The sequence below is a fragment of the Lepisma saccharinum genome, chromosome 1 (assembly GCF_977018435.1).
Source record: "Lepisma saccharinum chromosome 1, izLepSacc3.1, whole genome shotgun sequence".
NCBI lineage: Eukaryota > Metazoa > Arthropoda > Insecta > Zygentoma > Lepismatidae > Lepisma > Lepisma saccharinum.
Window position 1 is genome coordinate 20,077,023 of NC_139229.1, and position 17,051 is coordinate 20,094,073.

The following is a 17,051-nucleotide window of genomic DNA, read 5'->3' on the forward strand; positions in this document are numbered from 1 at the left end:
ATCCCGGTAATCGAACCTGGATCTCCGTGGTTGTCTGATGCCCTACAGACTTTTTTTAAAAAAAGGAATACCCCTAATTGGTAGTATCCCCCATTTTTCTCAAATTTTCACAATTGTCAATTTTTTATCTATATTCTCAGTATTCTCATTTGTTCAAACACAAACATCCATGTCCGAACCGGGATTCGATCCCAGGACCCCTAGAATTGCAGCATGCTATGCTAATCACTCCACCACAGAGGTCGACTTCCAATATGCCTCCACCAGGAATCAAACTTGGGATCCCTTGCTTACAAGGTGACGACGTTACCACTACGCCACCGCAGCTCCTTGGATGAGTTCCATACTTTGATCATTTCAATTTATTTTAATATATTTGCTTGTTCTTGTGGATTTTCTTCACACTTAAAATGTCTCACCTATCATATATAACCATAGACTAGACAATTATTTTGTAACAAAGTTGACATGCTCCTAGAATTTGTTAAAAATGAGAATAGCTTGAAAGAAATTGTGGTCTATTGCTTTCATATACAGTATATATTTATGTATATCTCTACTACTTAATATTAGTAATTAAACTAATTAAAAAATTACAAGTATTAATAATTAATTAATTAAAGTATAATAAAACAATGGTAATGTGAATTTGGAGAAAGTTTTAGAAATAACCCCCCCCCCCCCGATGAAATCCTGTTTGTGGGTAAGGTAGAAGGTAACATAACTGAAGGTAGTGCCCAGCATATTCATGATCCCGGACATTTTGGAGGTGATGTGATCAGCACGATGCTCTTGCTGACATTACCACCCAAGGGTTTCCCCCAGGTACACACTCATTATAGACTGGGTGAACTCCAGAGCCACATCACGAAGGGACAACGTTGGAAAAATTCTGCATCTGAGATCCTTGGAATGAACTCTGGATCTCCCGCATGGCAGTCACATTCCTTGCCAACGAGCCCATCACAGTTCTGATTGAGAGAGAGATCGCTGTTCGGATCCTACTTGAAGCCGCAGGTTCAGCCCCAATTCGCCTATCCGTGGATAAAATCGATTAAAAAAAAACAAGGCAGCTTCTCAGAACCTGGCCCTCATAAGGTGTTGAGCTACATTAGGGTTCTCACTAATTTTGAAAAATCGATTTCCATTATTTTCCCAGATACAACGATTTAACATAATAATAATAAATAAGTCTGCATGCTTTTCAAATGAATCAAGTTTATTTAATATTGTTGAAAACAAATTATGAAAAATAAAAGAACGCTTATACAAAATATTCCCTTAAAAAAACAGTAAAATGAGTTTTGCTTCAAAGCCTAGTATTTAATTCCCTTGACTTTTCCAGGTTCCTGAACGTTTTTACAAAATTCCCTGACTTTTCTGTGACCGTTTCACTCCTAAAGTTTCCAGGTTTTCTAGGTCAATAGAAAGCTTGCACAGAGTTTATTAGTTGTTGCTTTTTTTAACCATTCCATTGCACAAACAAAGGTCAAAGTGTGTCGTTCTTCCATTGCAGAGAGCTGACAGTCAAGGCGTAGTTGATCGGCTGACAGACAGCAGCAAATACACTGGGAGTCACAGAGAGAGATTTGACTCCTCTGGGAAAGGAAGGGGCATTGAAGGACGTGAAAACGTATCAGCTAATGATGGCTATGTGCAAGGCTATAAAAACAAAGACACCTACGACAAAAAACATCCGCAGTAATGAGTGTTTAACAGAGATTCCCTTGAAGAGATTCAGGGCAGATACAAGAAAGTCAAGAGAATAAACAAATTCCACAACAACAATAATTCTTAAAGCAAAGAAAAATGTAATTAAAGAACATACTTGAAATAGCTGCAAGGAAGAATGTAAAATCATCTCTCTAAATTACAACATATGATAAGCAATATTTGTTTCATTTAAAACATCTAAATATATTGACGTACAGAACTTTCATTTAACAAATTCCATATATTCTATGCCATATCAACACTTCAAGACCAGAAGTGCAGAAGTAGAAACAAAGAAAAAATAATAATTATTAATTCAAGTACCATTCATTCTTTCAATGTTTTCTGCCTAATTGGCAGGTTTTTCACTGCAATCTCCAGCTCCCTATTCTCCGCCTTACGCTTCGTAATAGCATACGACCCAGTTAATTTAATATCATCCATAAGCTGATATCTCTTTCTTCCACGGACTATTCTTCCTTCAACCATTCCCTCCAAGGCATCTCTTAGCAGGCAGTTCCTTCTTAGACAGTGTCCTAACCAGTTTCTTTTCCTCTTCTTGATGGTCTCCAGTCACCAACTCTTTTCAGTACGGCTTCATTTCTTACCTTATCCATCCATTTTACCCGCTCCATTTTTCGCCATGTCCACATTTCAAAAGCTTCGAGTCGTTTCTCTTCATTTCTTCTCAACGTCCAGGTTTCTGCACCATATAGTGCTACACTCCACACAAAACATTTCACTAATCTCTTCCTTAGACCTATGTCCATGGGTCCACAAAAAACATTTTTTCTTCTGTTGAAAGCTTCTTTTGCTATTGCGATTCACATTTTCACTTCTTGTTTGCAGCTCATATCACTGCTTATAGTGCATCCGAGGTACTTGAAGCTATCCACTTGCTCGATTCTTTCACTGTTTGCTCTCACATTAATATTCCTTGGTTTCCGTCCTATAACCATTGCCTTTGTCTTCTTTACATTAATCTTCATCCCATACTGCTCACAGCTGCTGTTTAACTCTTCTAACATACTATTTATGGTTATTTCATCCTCAGCGAATAATGCCATGTCATCAGCAAATCTTATACAGTTTATTCTTCTTCCTCCCAATTTGACACCTCCTGTTCCCTGGAAACAATTTTCCACTATATTTTCTAAATAGATATTAAACAAAGTAGGCGATAGGCAGCATCCTTGTCGTACTCCTCTTCCAATTTCACAGCCTTCTGTCATTTCGTCTCCTGTTCTCACTTTAACTCGTTGATTCATGTATAAGTTGCTTAGAAGTCTCCTCTCTTTCCAATCTACCCAAATTTTCTTCAGAATTTCTGAAAGTTTAACCCAATTCACTCTATCAAAGGCTTTCTCCAGGTCTACAAATACTACAAACACCTCTTTTCCTTTCTCTAAATATCTTTCCCCAATGGTCCTCAGTAAACCAATTGCATCCCTTGTACCTCTTCCTTTCCTGAAACCAAACTGTTCTTCCTCTAACTCGCCACTGACCTTCGAGTATAGGCGTCTGTTCAGAATTCTTAGAAGAATTTTTGCCGAGTGAGATATCAAGCTGATTGCCCTGTACTCAGAACATTTTCTGGCATTGCTTTTCTTCTGCAGAGGTACCAAAACAGTCTCCGTGAAATCTTGTGGCCAATCCCCTTTCTCATAGATTTCATTGCATAAGTGCAGTATTTCTCTTTTTCCATCTCCCAGGCATTTGATAAGTTCAACAGGAATTTCATCAGTGCCCGTTGCTTTCCCATTCCTCATTTCTTTGAGTGCTTGCTCAAATTCTTCATTCAGGATATAGTATCCTTTCTCATCATCAGGCACGTCGTCTTCATTTTCTACATTCAGACTGTCTGGGCGATTCTCTTTCTGGTAGAGCTCTTCAACGTACTTTCCCCACACATTCGATATTCCTTTTTTGTCTGTGATTTCACATCCTTCCTCGTCTTCTATCATCCACATTGTTTTCCATTTCTTCTTTTGGAAGCCCAAGCAGTTTACTTCACGATACATCAAGTCATACTTTCCTCTTTTTTCCAGTTCTTCAATTTCTTCACATTTGTGTTTCATCCATTGTTCTTTTGCCCTGTCAGTTTCTCTTCTTAGCTGGTTATTCAGTATCCTGTAATTATTTCTTCCCTCTTCTGTATTTTCTCCGTTCCTCCATTTTTCCAGCATACTTTCAGTAATCCATGGTTTCTTTGCACTTATCCTTTCCCTGTAGCCTATTGTTTCATCCACTGCCTTCTGTAAGCAGCTTTTTATTCCATCCCACATCTCATCCTTGTTGTTACAACTAGCTTTAAACTTAGTATAGTTTCCTTGGAAATGTTCTGCAATTTTTTTGTCTTTCTTCTTCTTCCCTTAGCTTCTCTAAGTGGGGTTTCTTGCTCACCTGGTTTTGTGTTATCTTCTTCAATGTAAGATTGAGTTCTCCTATTAGCAAGATGTGGTCTGAATTAATGTCAGCTCCTGGCAATGTTTTCGCATTTTTCAAACAATTTCGAAATCTTTCTTGTACAAGTATGTAATCTATCTGGTATCTTTTGCAATCTCTTGGACATATCCAGGTGTATCTCCTTCTCTTATGTTGCTGGAACAGTGTGTTTCCAACAATTAGGGAGTTTCTTTTACATAAATTTACCAGGCTTTCCCCTCTCTCATTTCTCTCACCTAATCCATATCTTCCTACTGTACTTCCATCCTGCCTTTCTCCTACTACAGCATTCCAATCACCCATTATGATAATGCACGATCCCTTTCTCTCTTTTCCATCAAGTCTTCTATCTTCTCATAGTTTTCCTCCACTTCTTCTTCTGACAACCCACTATGTGGCATATACACTTGAATTAACACTAAGTCTTTCTTCTTTCCTTGAAGTTTCACCATTATAATCCTGTCATCCACATAACGCACTGCTATAACTTTATGTCTCACACGTGGTCCTAGCACTATTCCCACACCACGGTTTCCTTGTTGATCACCTCCAGAATAAAACATCTTGAACTCATCACTCACTATTTCACCATTTTGTTCCCACCTAACTTCTGATATTCCCATAACATCTACTTTGTCTCTTCTCATTTCTGCTTTTAAGTTTTCTAGCTTTCCCCGACTGTAACAGGGTTCTGACATTCCACGTTCCAATCCTTAATCTTACCTTCTGTTTGCTTCTCTTTTCCCCATCAGTGTCCTTTGTCATAACGTGTCCTTCCCAGACATCCCCCTCCCGGACATCCGAATGGGGGCTAGTTTACGTCCGGAATATTTTGCCTTGGAATGACTCATCATGATTGCAGTTTTTGTAGGGAAAAGATATATGCGGTAGCTTCCCGTTGCTTTCCGCACACCACTCTCTCTTTCACATCTTGAAAGATCCCAGGGGGCACCAACGAGGAGGTGAGGAGAGTGGATTTGGCTAAATGAGCCCTCCGGACTTCACCAAAATTCACTGCACCAAACTTATGGTGTTTGTATATAGGTTGCATGTCAGTTCCATCAGGGTTTTTGACTCAAGGTCAAGAAATCCCATTTAGCCTTTATTAGTTATTTAATTGAATGGTATAATTTGGATTGAAAATTTTGATCAGAAGTGGCAAAATATATATTGTAGTTTCTTTCACATTCAACATTGTTGCTAACATCGCCTTGTAATCAAGAGGTCCTGCTTTGATACCCGGTAGAGGCACATGGCACAGTGGTTCAGATCCCACTTTAAACTGTAGGTCCAGTCCTGACTAGCCTTTCTGTGCATAAAGTGGACTTAAAACAACAATAATTCAGCAATTCATTCAACATTGTTGCATTCTATGTATCTAAATGGTGTAAAAATAAAAAATAATGATGACAGCTAAAAACTGTTAAAAATCAAACAGAAAAAAAAGTACAATATAAATGCATACATAAAAATGGAAACTACTGTATAATGGATATTTTGCAATTGATTGCTTTAACATTACACAATATGGCCATGAAAATTGCTCAATGTTCCAAATTCGTAATTATATTGAGTAGTTTATCACTGGGCATGTCCGAACCAGCAGGTGCTGTCACCTAGAGCACAGTTCCATCTGCAGGATCTGCCTACCGACATAGTCCGAATCAGCGACATAGGTAGTGTTTGAGAGGAGAAGTGCGACAAATGCATGTTTCAACTCACTACAGCCCTATGCGTGGCAGCCATATTGCAACTTTCACTTTGCAGAGGCAGTGTTTACTGAATAGACAATCAATGCTACCTGGACATTTTATCGATAACACTAAATGCAGAAAATTTGTTAGAAAAAATTATCACATTGAACATTTTTAATGAGTAGTAAATAAGTGGAAGTCATTGTGATGTTTGGTTGGCATCTGCCTTCTGCTTCCATACTGTGCACCTGTGCCCAGAGCACGGCGGGTGAAGTGCCAACCATACTACAAGGCAGCATGTAGATTCGGACGACTTCGATGTCACAGGAAAGCAACGGGAAAGAATGGAATGCAGCGCTTACCAATTCAGATACTGGCCATGCTATTGCAGCCACTATGAAAAAGAATTTTAGAATTTAGAAACAATTTGCCTATATTGTTTTGTACATAATATCGACCACTATGTGTATACCAAAGTACTGCACTACATTAGACCAGATATGACAATTCATCTTCGCAATATAGGCCTCCTTGATGGCATAGCGTAATGTCATTGCCTTGTAATCAAATGGGCCCAGATTCGATACTTCATGGCGGGACAGTGGACCGAATTCCACTTTAAACTGTAGGTCCTGCCCTGATTAGCCTATCTGTGTATAAAATGTACTTAAAACAAAAACCTCAACTCAAGTTTGCGTGAAATTAATTTTTTCGATTAGTGAAGAATGCAAATTCATAAAGTACAGTGCGTCCATTTCGATCTGCAGCCGAGAGATCGGGAGAAACGTGGCGGGCGGCGCTGACGGAGATGCCGACATTTGAGGCCTGTAATGCCCGCTTATTTTTGTGGACATCTTGCAAAACGAGCACTAACCTGTGTTATAACACGCAAAAGTTCTTCTGTAATTCTTCCAAGTTCCACCCTTATATACACAAATAAATACGCTTTAGAAATGATGTTAAGAGCCACAGATAATACTCTGTAAAACATTTTAATCATAGTTTTGACCAGTAACGTCCTGCTTAAGTTTATATCCTTGAAAGAGTTTTGTGTCGATGGGGATCGTTTGGAGGTTTCGAATGTGCAACACTGTATCAAGATTACGCTGCAGACGAACCGTTAAAAGCTAATGGTGTTCGTGAGCTTCCTTGCAATCCGAAATCTCCTAGCTCAAGTTTTTTGTTAATTCGCGACTACAGAGCTGTGAATATAGTGGCAGGCAGATGTAAACCAAGAGCGTGTTAATTTCGTACTGTGCGTAAGAGTGTTATTCTTGGTTACTTGCTGTTACTTGTTTGTGTTATTGCAGTGTGTATGTGTGTTGTGTCAGTCAGACGATTGGAATGCCAGCCGCAAGGTTCACGTTAGAACAAAGAATTTTTATGTATGACACTTACGTGAAAACAGACTCGTGTCGAGACGTGTGTAGGCAATTTGTACAGAAATTCCCAGGCGTTTCACCTCCACATAGAGATACGGTTAGACGTCTTGTCCTTAAATTACGAGAAACTGGATCGTTAAATTTTAAAACACCTAAGCAAAAACGACGGATTCTAACCGAAGCAAAACTCGATGAAATTGGTGCAGCGTTAGAACGTTCTCCAAACAAACCTCTACGCCGTGTTTCACAGGAGATGGGCGTGTCAAAATCATCAGCACATACAGCCACTAAGCTACTAAAATTAAAACCGTACAGAGTTTCTATAGTGCAAGAATTACGGCCCCCTGACAACGTAAGTAGAGTAAATTTCTGTAATTGGGTTTTGCAGAATATTGTAGATGGTATTGTTGATTGTTGATCCACAGGTTAGTGCTAGTTTTGCAATATTTATATAAATGTCTGCATATGTCCATAAAAATATGCGGGCATTACAGGCCGCAAATGTCGGCACCTCCGTCAGCGCCGCCCGCCACGTTTCTCCCGATCTCTCGGCTGCAGATCGAAATGGACGCACGGTAGTATGAACTAAATCTTCCATTCGGTGGTGCAAGTTTGGTATCCACTAGTCACACATTTTGAGTTAGCTTTATTTTATAAAATTTGATTACATTGAATCATCTCACTTTGGTTGACAAGTAGTCTGTATCAGAGTTACATGCTTGGTAATGGAGATGCACAACATCGATCACTGCGTCTATTTTAGGATGGGCAAGATTTTACTAAAGATTCTCAATAATCTATTACCGGCATTCATGACAATACAGGATGTACGGGATACCAGATATTCTCATTTATAGAGACTACCTTAAGAACAAAATGAAACAAAATACTGCAAGAAAAGTTTTGACATTTCATTAGTTGCTTGTTGGTAGTTCTATTAGGTTGGTCAAAACGTTGCAAAATTGAATAACTTCATACACAGATAGACTAATAGGAAATGAATAATAAACTGGTTCCAAAACATGGTATGTGCTATACCCAACTGAACAAATGGAACTGAACACTGAAATGTCTTACTAGGAATAAAACCTGGGATCTCATTTGTAAACAATAAAATGAACTTTGAACAAAGCATTGAACAACCCATTAGAAGGAAGAGATGTCCGATCACACATCATATTTCTCCTTGTATTCAAGGTTCACATTCAAGAATTTCTTAGGACCATTTCAAAATAAAGCCTTCAGGCCAGACTGCAATAAATCAGAGAACGTAGTACAGGGTAAGTCAAAAGTCCCTGACTACCCATTATAAAATGAAAGGGAGTGTAGATTCCATCAATTGGTCATGGTAGTAATATGTTAGGCCTAGCGGGAAACTTTTTGGTGCATGTTATGACGTCCGCCATCTTGGATCAAACTTCATTTTTTTAAACGAGAAGGGGGGCATGTGAGGTATGGTTTTGGGCTGGAATTTCACCAGGAATTCATTTGTGAAGTCAGATCTATGAAAACTTTAATGATAAGGAAGTTATGGGCATATGAAAGTGATAATTACGTTATCATTTGCAGATGCTGAACCCTGCCATTGACCAAGGCCGAATGAATCTAGATTATCAAGCTGTGGGAAGGCAGAAGTGCCCGTGCTGTAGCTCATGATTCAAACAAACGGAACACTCAACGAAACCTAGTGTCGCACCTTACAGCGTCCAAATTGCTGACCAGGTTCGAAGAAAGTGGTACAGTCCAGGACAGGCTACGATCTGGTAGGCCCAGAACTGCCACTGACGAAGGAACAGCTAGGGCAGTGCTAGCTAGCATCGTTTGCCAAGTCTCTGCAGTGCAGCATGCGTCGAATGTATATGCAATGTGGTGTCAGACCAGAGTTCCATTTGCAGGGTATTAAAGGTGGTTAAGTGGCAACCCTACAAGCTGCAGCTCCAGCACCATCTTTCTGAGGGCGACTGGATAGGAGAATGCAGTTTTGTGAATTGGCTGTGGAGCAAATTCGCCAGGACCCACACTTTGCACTGCATATTCAGCATTCTGATGAAGCAATTTTTTATGTGAATGGGGAAGTGAATAAACAGAACATGCGGTACTGGACCTCCGAGAACCCGTTGCGGAGAGATCCTAGCAATATGCTTGGTGCTGGGAAGGTTATGGTGTGGGCCGGGATCTGGGGGGACACGTATCATTGGCCCATTCTTCATTCATGACAATTTAAATGCAGAGGGCTACTTGCAGTTGTTACAAGAACACATTTTTCCATCAGTTTTGATGGAGGATGGCAGCTTCCCCTCATATTTTCAGCAGGATGGGGCAACACCTCATTGTGGGCGACAGGTTCGTCACTATCTGGACCTCCAGTTCCCTGGTCGATGGATTGGTTAACGTGGGCCAGTGGAATGGCATCCCCGATCACCAGATTTGACCCCACTCGATTTTTACCTGTGGGGTCATGTGAAGTCAATCGTGTATGCTGAAAAGATTCAGGATGTGGGTCACTTGGAGCAATGGATACTGGCTGCCTGTGCACAAATCACACCTGAGATATTGCTCCATGTCCAGATAGCATGGGAGAACCATCTCAACAAGTACATAGCACAAGAAGAACAGCATATTGAACACATTGTGTAACTTTCATATGCCCATAACTTCCTTATCATTCACTTCACCAAAACCATACCCCACATGCATCTTTCCCATTTAAAAAAATGAAGTTGGATCCAAGATGGCAGACGTTGTCATGACATGCACCAAAAAGTTTCCCCCTAGGCCTAACATATTACTACCATGACCAATTGCTGGAATCTACACTCCCTTTCATTTTATAAGGGGTGGTCAGGAGCTTTTGACTCACCCTGTATAGAAATCTACTATTGAATAAAGATCTGACACACAGAATTCAATTTGATATTGTGTTGCACGAAAAAATTATTGTACTATGAAGAGATACATACCATAAAAAATAAAATTAAATAGTACAAAAGTAAATCCTTGCCTGTATTTATTCAATCATGAATACAGGGTGCACACAAAGTCTGTATACATGCACAAAGGTTGATTGATTGATTTAAAAGTTTTGGGTGTGTCGACACGTATGGCCATTTTGCACCCTTCAATGTATAAGGAGAAGAGTTCCCTTATCTAAAAGTCTTACCTTTTGGTTTAAAAAAGGGTTGGGTCCCTTGAGAGTTTGAAAATGCAAGTAGTAGAGGGACCTGCATGGGACAAACACAACACATTAAAAAAAGGTTAGGATAATTTAAAAACTACCTCAGAAACAATGGAAGAGGCCTGCTATTTTCAAAAAACTAAAAACACTGGCTGAACACAGTGATCATCTCCCAGCATAAAAAGGTAAAGTGCTCCCCTGTGCATAGCACCATGTCATGAAGGTGTATAGGGGGTGTGGGGGTAATGCCCCACACTTTCTTGATCCAGTCGTGAGTGGGGGTCATGTGATCAGCATCACGCCCTGACCGCCTTTACCCCCCAGGGTTTCCCCCAGGTACCCATGTCATTCGATGCTGGGTGGGCACCGGAGCTGCTTCCAACGTTAGAAAAGTTCCCGGATTTGAACCGGCCGGGGATCGAACACGGGACCTTGAGCATGGTAGTCAGAAGCGTTACCGACTAGCTGACAAATTGTTGGGGAGGTTAAAACTCTGTCCGAGGTAAATTAAATTGGCAAATTGGAGAATATGCTGACCACTTAAAACAACTTTGCAAATACGGTACAGTGGAGGGTCCAGCCCTTGCAGCAAATGACAATGTGTGAGACAACTGTATCCGATTCAAAGCCACATTAAGATAACTTCTTCTCGGTAGGAGGGATGGGACAAGGAATGCCAAGCACCACTGGTGGGCTTGATAGAGCGAAGCTTGTTCCACCATAGCTCATCCCACTCTGTCTGCCACTTTCAAAAATGGAGCAATGAAAAACATTCTGGAATTCCCTAACTGGCAGAAGGTGGACGAGAATGTTGCCATATACATTGACAGACTTGTCAGCAGAATCGTATGCTTCATTCTCTTGGATGCCTACATGACTGGGGACCAAGCAGAGGGTGGAACGTAACTCTTAGGGATCCAAAAAATCCGTATGTGTCCCTCTGCAGTCTTTTCATAACTCAATGCTAACTTATTTAGCATTCTTAGGGTCATTTGTAGATCTGGACCAGATCATCACATGAAGTGGATGGTGCTCAATTTCATTTTCTCCAATAAAAGACACTGCCACTGAGGAAGCTGTGAATATGAGCTGCACATGTGATAATAAATTCAATTCAAAATGCAACAATATAATATTTCTTGTGTCATGGATATCTAAATAATATTTAAGCTCGATGAAATTAAAATAAAAAACATTCTCTAAATGTCTAATGTCTGTTGAAAAAATATTTATCTTTTATGAAAATATTATACTGCACCATATACAGAGGTTGTTCGCTTTATATTCGACCATTTTCGATTCGGTGCTGCCACCTGGTGTATCATGCTGGAACTATGGGTCTGCTGGTTGAGCAGTGTGTGTCTGACCTTGTAGGTGCGTGGGTATTAGTAGTGAATGTTATCAAATGGCACCAAAAATCAACCGGTATTAGGATGGTTACGTACGTAACCCTTTTCCATGATAAGTTTTCATACATACGCATTGTGAAACAGTGTCGGGAGAATGGGTTAACACTCGGGGTGACTACTGGGAAAGCTATTGTGGCCTGTTACACACAACAGGCTCTCCTTGCAAAACATTCACACACGAAAACTACCAGGAGAAGGGCTGCAAGCATTGTGTCACCCGTAGTGCGAAGGGGGATCCGTCGATTGGCGTGCCAAGAAAATACCCCGACTCAACGTGATATGGCCCACAGATTTCACCTCGCACAGTGAACTGTGAACAAAGCAATTTGCAAGTGCCTCAGGTTGAAGTGTGTGCGGAAGGCCCGTGTACACCACCTTCTACCGCGTCACATTGCCGAATGTAAGACGAACTGCAGGAAACTGTATGAAAAGTACCTGGCGGGTTCCAAATGGAAGAAAGTTGTCACAATGGATAATCATATGTCCATCTCACTCCTGGTTGTCACATTCGGCCGATCACATACTGTGACATTGACGGAAAGGGGCGCAGCAACTTTGTTCGTCAGTGGAGGGAAAGTTTCCCTTGTGGCTTTATGGTTGAGACGGGATTCGGATATGAGGGTAAGTTGATGATATGCAAGGTGGACAAAAACGTGAAGGTGAATGCCAGATACTTCCAAAACTCCATTCTGACACCTATCTATTGGAGACATATCCCACAATTGTATGGAATGGATGCGAAACAGGTGATGATCCATATGGACAAGGCTTCGAGTCATACCGCCAGAACATCACTACGTTTTTAGCAGGAAATTGCAGAGGAATTAGGAATTCATGTCATTCCGTTTGAAGTCATTCCTGTGAAAAGCTCAGATGCCAGTCCAATGGATTTTTGCGCATTTGGACTGTTGAAACGACGTCTTCAACATCGCCACCCGCGCACCCTGGATGGTCTATGGAAAGCTTGCAGGGAGGAGTGGGACAGAATTCCCATGCCTGTCCTGCGCCCAAGCTTGCTGCAATGGAAACTGCGATGCCAGGCGATAGTCCACAATGCTGGGGGTCCAATAGAACATGATCGTTGGTGGCAGCACGGTATCTCTTAAGGTGAGTACCTGTCAAAAATGGTCGGATATAAAGTGAACAACCTTCTGTAACATATTTCTTTCAAAATGATAATGCAAGTGTCTTTAGAAAGCAAAAAATAACTTTATTATACTAAATTACTTATTCCATTTTTTTTCCATATGCCCTGCCATCTTATGGTAACAAGTACATCCTGTCAAGATCATCTATGATTGCACACAAGTGTAATTTTAGACCTTTCAAGTTTTCCAATAACATTGTTCAATTCCTTTCAACTGTCTTGAATGCTCTATTTCAATGTCAATTGAACCGTGTACAGATGGCTTAAGGAATATCAATAACTGTCAATCTATGGAGAATTATGCCTTATTAAATAACATCAAACATGATACCGTATAATATGCCAATAAAATTTCTCAAAAATGTATCCCTTCCTTTGCAGGAGGTTGCTAAAGATGATGTGGTAAGACGCTTGACAGACACCACGAAATACACAGGGATGCACAAAGTGAGATCCAACTCCACTGGACAAGGGCAAGGCGTTGGCAGTAGTGAATATATTGAGGAATACGATGGATATGTTCAAGGATACAAGAACAAGAACACCTGGGACAAGAAACACTCGCAAAACAAATAATGGTTCAGTAGTCAAATTCTTTGACACATCCAGTTGGACCATATTCATGCAATATGAAACCCATTTAGCTTATATCATTTGGCCTAAAGGTCTCGGGCATTCGCTCTGATTGCTGTACAAAAACGCAAGTAATAAATGCAATCTATTTTACTTATATTTTTCTTTCTTTTTTCTCTGCAAGAGAAATCAATTTACATTCCGTCATGTAGGAACCAGAGGAATGTAACTAAAAAAAACAGTGTTTAGTTTTTTTAGCTTATTTGCTCAGTTTGACGGACTCTAGTTAGTCAAATCGATATATCCAAAAAAATCATTAAACTGGAAACACAGGACTTCACTTTAGTGCTAAGGAGAAGAGATTAATTGAGTTGTTGTTTTAAGTCCACTTTATGCACAGATAGGCTAACCAAAACTGGATCAACAGTTTAAAGTAAAATCCGAACCATTGTGCAATATGCCTCCACCGGGTATCAAACCCAAGACTTCTTGATTGTAGTTACATTCCCCTGGTTCTTATCTACATAACATTGTAGATAACTATTGAGTATTCATGAATGTTCCTTCATCTTTATGACTAGGATCATTGTGTCAGAAACCAAACGAAAAAATAGCAAATATGCCCTCGACTTCTGCAGTGTGCACCCAAATTGCAAGATATACTACTAGTGACTTCCTTACAAAATACCAGCAACCAATGTGCATGCATCAAAGTTCAAGGTCTACGAGGGTTGTTCGGAAAGTTCTAAGAATCGGTCAGAGATGGTGTTGCAATTGGGACAAAAGCATGTTCATTAGAAGGCCACATCTGTTCTGAACGTGCAGGGAAAATTTCATCGCCACTCTTCCAATAGTCTGGTTTCCATAGGCACGTGAAGGAGGAAAAGTGCAAGTGACATGACAACATGGAACAAAAGAAAATTTGTGTGGTCATCAAGTTTCTGGTGAAGAAGGGATTAAATGTGACAGCCCTCAAAACCGAATTGGACACAGTGTTGGGAGACTCTGCCCCATCATTTGCCACTGTTAGCAAGTGGACGACGCTGTTCAAGTTTGGACGGGACAGCCTTGAAGATAACCCCCACAGTGGATGCCTGCCAACCTCCATCACACCAGAAACAATCTATAAAAGTCCATGATATGGTGCTGGCTGACCGAAGATTGAAAGTGCGGGAGAAAGCTCATGAAGTGGGCATCTCAGTGGACTGAGTACACCACATTCTCACTGAAGAGTTGGGCATGAGGAAGTTTTCGGCAAGATGGAGATGCCGCGCCTGCTCACACCGGAGCAAAAGTTTCTGTGGTGTTACGTCACTATTGACGAAACATTGCTTCATCACTACACGCCTGAGACAAAAGGGCAGTCCAAGCAGTGGAAGCATGCAGATTCCCCACCACCAAAGAAGGCAAAGACAGTTGCGTCGGCAGGTAAGGTGATGGCTTCAGTTTTTTGGGACGCGAAAGGAGTCATCTAGATAGATGATGACGAAATTTTCACTGCACATTCAGAACAGATGTGGCCTTCTAATGCACATGTTTTTGTTCCGATTGCAATGCCATCTCTGACCGATTCTTAGAACTTTCCAAACAACCCTCGTATAACCACTTCATAAATTTGTTATCTTCCAAAGCCTTTAAAATATTTCACAACACCAATTTTCGTTGTTTGGTAACATGATTCTGTGCACCCTCTAATTGCCTTCAAACTAGGCCATCTTCCTCTCTCTTCAGTTTATCAGAAGATGGTGCTTAAAAAAACAGAATGGAAAAATTACAAGTCTTGTGAAAATTACATAGAGAAGATAAAGGCAAATTGTTTGTTGAATTGACATGAATTTGCCAAAATGTTAGATTATATAATTTTCAAAATATATTCTCTCCCTTATATATATGTATATATATATCATCAAATTTTAATACAATAAAGACACATGGAAGCTCAAAATATCTGAAAATGAGTAAAATAGACGGGAGGAGTTCCTTGTTATTCAACTTTGAACACTTCGAACATGTGATCGATCGAGTTAAAAATGAGATCTCTATCATCTCCGTATGTTCATTCATTCACACGATTATACTTATTAACTAGTTTGGTACTTAAAATTTTTGAAAATCCTCATAAATTTGTTCATACAAAAGATAAATATATCCCCTGTGTACTGCACCATGACATGGAAGCACATGAGGGGTGTGGAGGTAGAACGCACACATTCTCAACCTTGACCATGGAGGTGATGTGACCAACATGCTCCAACCACCTTTAAACCACCTTCCACAGGATTGGCTCCAGGTACCCACTGATTAAAGGCTGGTGGTATTCCAGAGCTGTCGTCTGAAAAATTTCTACTTCAGATCACACCCCCTCCGAATCAAACCTGGGTTTCCCATAGGACAGTCACATGCCCTACCATAACAAACAGGCTCTTCCAAAGATTCTATATGTAAACACTAAATACTACAAATACTACATAATATGTATGCAAAGAAAACATTAATTATTCATTGTGCATGCATGTGTCTATATTTAAATATGCTCATGTACTTTAGACAGTTATGAGAATAAGATCCTGAACAGTTTTAAGATTATGCTAAAAACAATGAACAAAATGTAGACACAATGGAACAAATTTCGCAGTCTGCTACTTGTTCTCTTTAGTCGATATCGATATATACTTACCAATACAGATACCTGCAAATAAAAGTTGTTCAAAATGTTAAACTTAGGGCCAAGCTGGATTGATTTAAATCAGGTAAATTTTAAAAAAAAATCACCAATTTAAATTACTTTAAGTAAATAATTTATATAATAATGTACATGAGAATTTTGTAGATATCAGAATCACTTTTAGTGAAAGTACTTGTACATTAATCTCGTAATCATTTAATGGTGTTTATTAGGCTCTAAGGAAGGAAATGTAAACTGTAAACGTACTTAAATTTATCTTGATTAAATATTCAATAAATTTTATAGGCAAAAATAGCATAGATTTTGTGTTGAAAAATATGCAAAATACTAATCATCTTAAACCGTAAATAGAGCCATCATTAAACTCTAAATAAACATGGCAGCTGATATTTTGCAAACTATCATTTAAAATATTGCTAAAATTCAGCTACAAAGACTATAAAAATAAGTTATAATTATAGAGTACATACAGAATGTTTTATTTTCAGTGGAAGAAAAGTAACTGAAATTATTATAATTTCATTAACACACTCAACAAACATTTCCACAGTAGGTTCATATACACAGTATCAGAAACAGAAATGTATATTTATATGTATTTTCTATTTGTTAATTAAACTGTTCAAATATTTTACAGGGCCATTTGCTTGGAAAGGCCTTTCTATAAAAATTATATATCTATATGTACGCTACCAGAAACCACACAAGCAATTTTAAGCATGTGTTTTTAAAAAACCAAAGAAAATCGATTTAAATTAAAAAAAATCATAAAAAAATTATTTTCTTTAATAAAAATCATTATTTTTATCCACCCTGCTTAGGGCTGA

The 17,051-nt window shown here is 39.5% G+C and overlaps 1 protein-coding gene across 2 annotated transcripts in view; it reads left to right on the forward strand.

Moving 5' to 3' along the window:
• LOC145985932 (tubulin polymerization-promoting protein homolog) overlaps nt 1-13,695 on the forward strand; it is a 40,087-nt gene extending 26,392 nt beyond the window's left edge. Inside the window, exon 4 of one of the 2 annotated variants that reach the window (XM_083120108.1) lies at nt 13,347-13,695. In XM_083120108.1, coding sequence (XP_082976234.1) covers nt 13,347-13,541 — 195 coding nt within the window. In that variant the 3' untranslated portion in view covers nt 13,542-13,695. Of the gene's footprint in view, nt 1-1,516; nt 1,714-13,346 lie in introns of those variants that run through there. The other variant, XM_083120183.1, reaches the window with a different exon arrangement.
• Nucleotides 13,696-17,051: the final 3,356 nt, after the last annotated feature.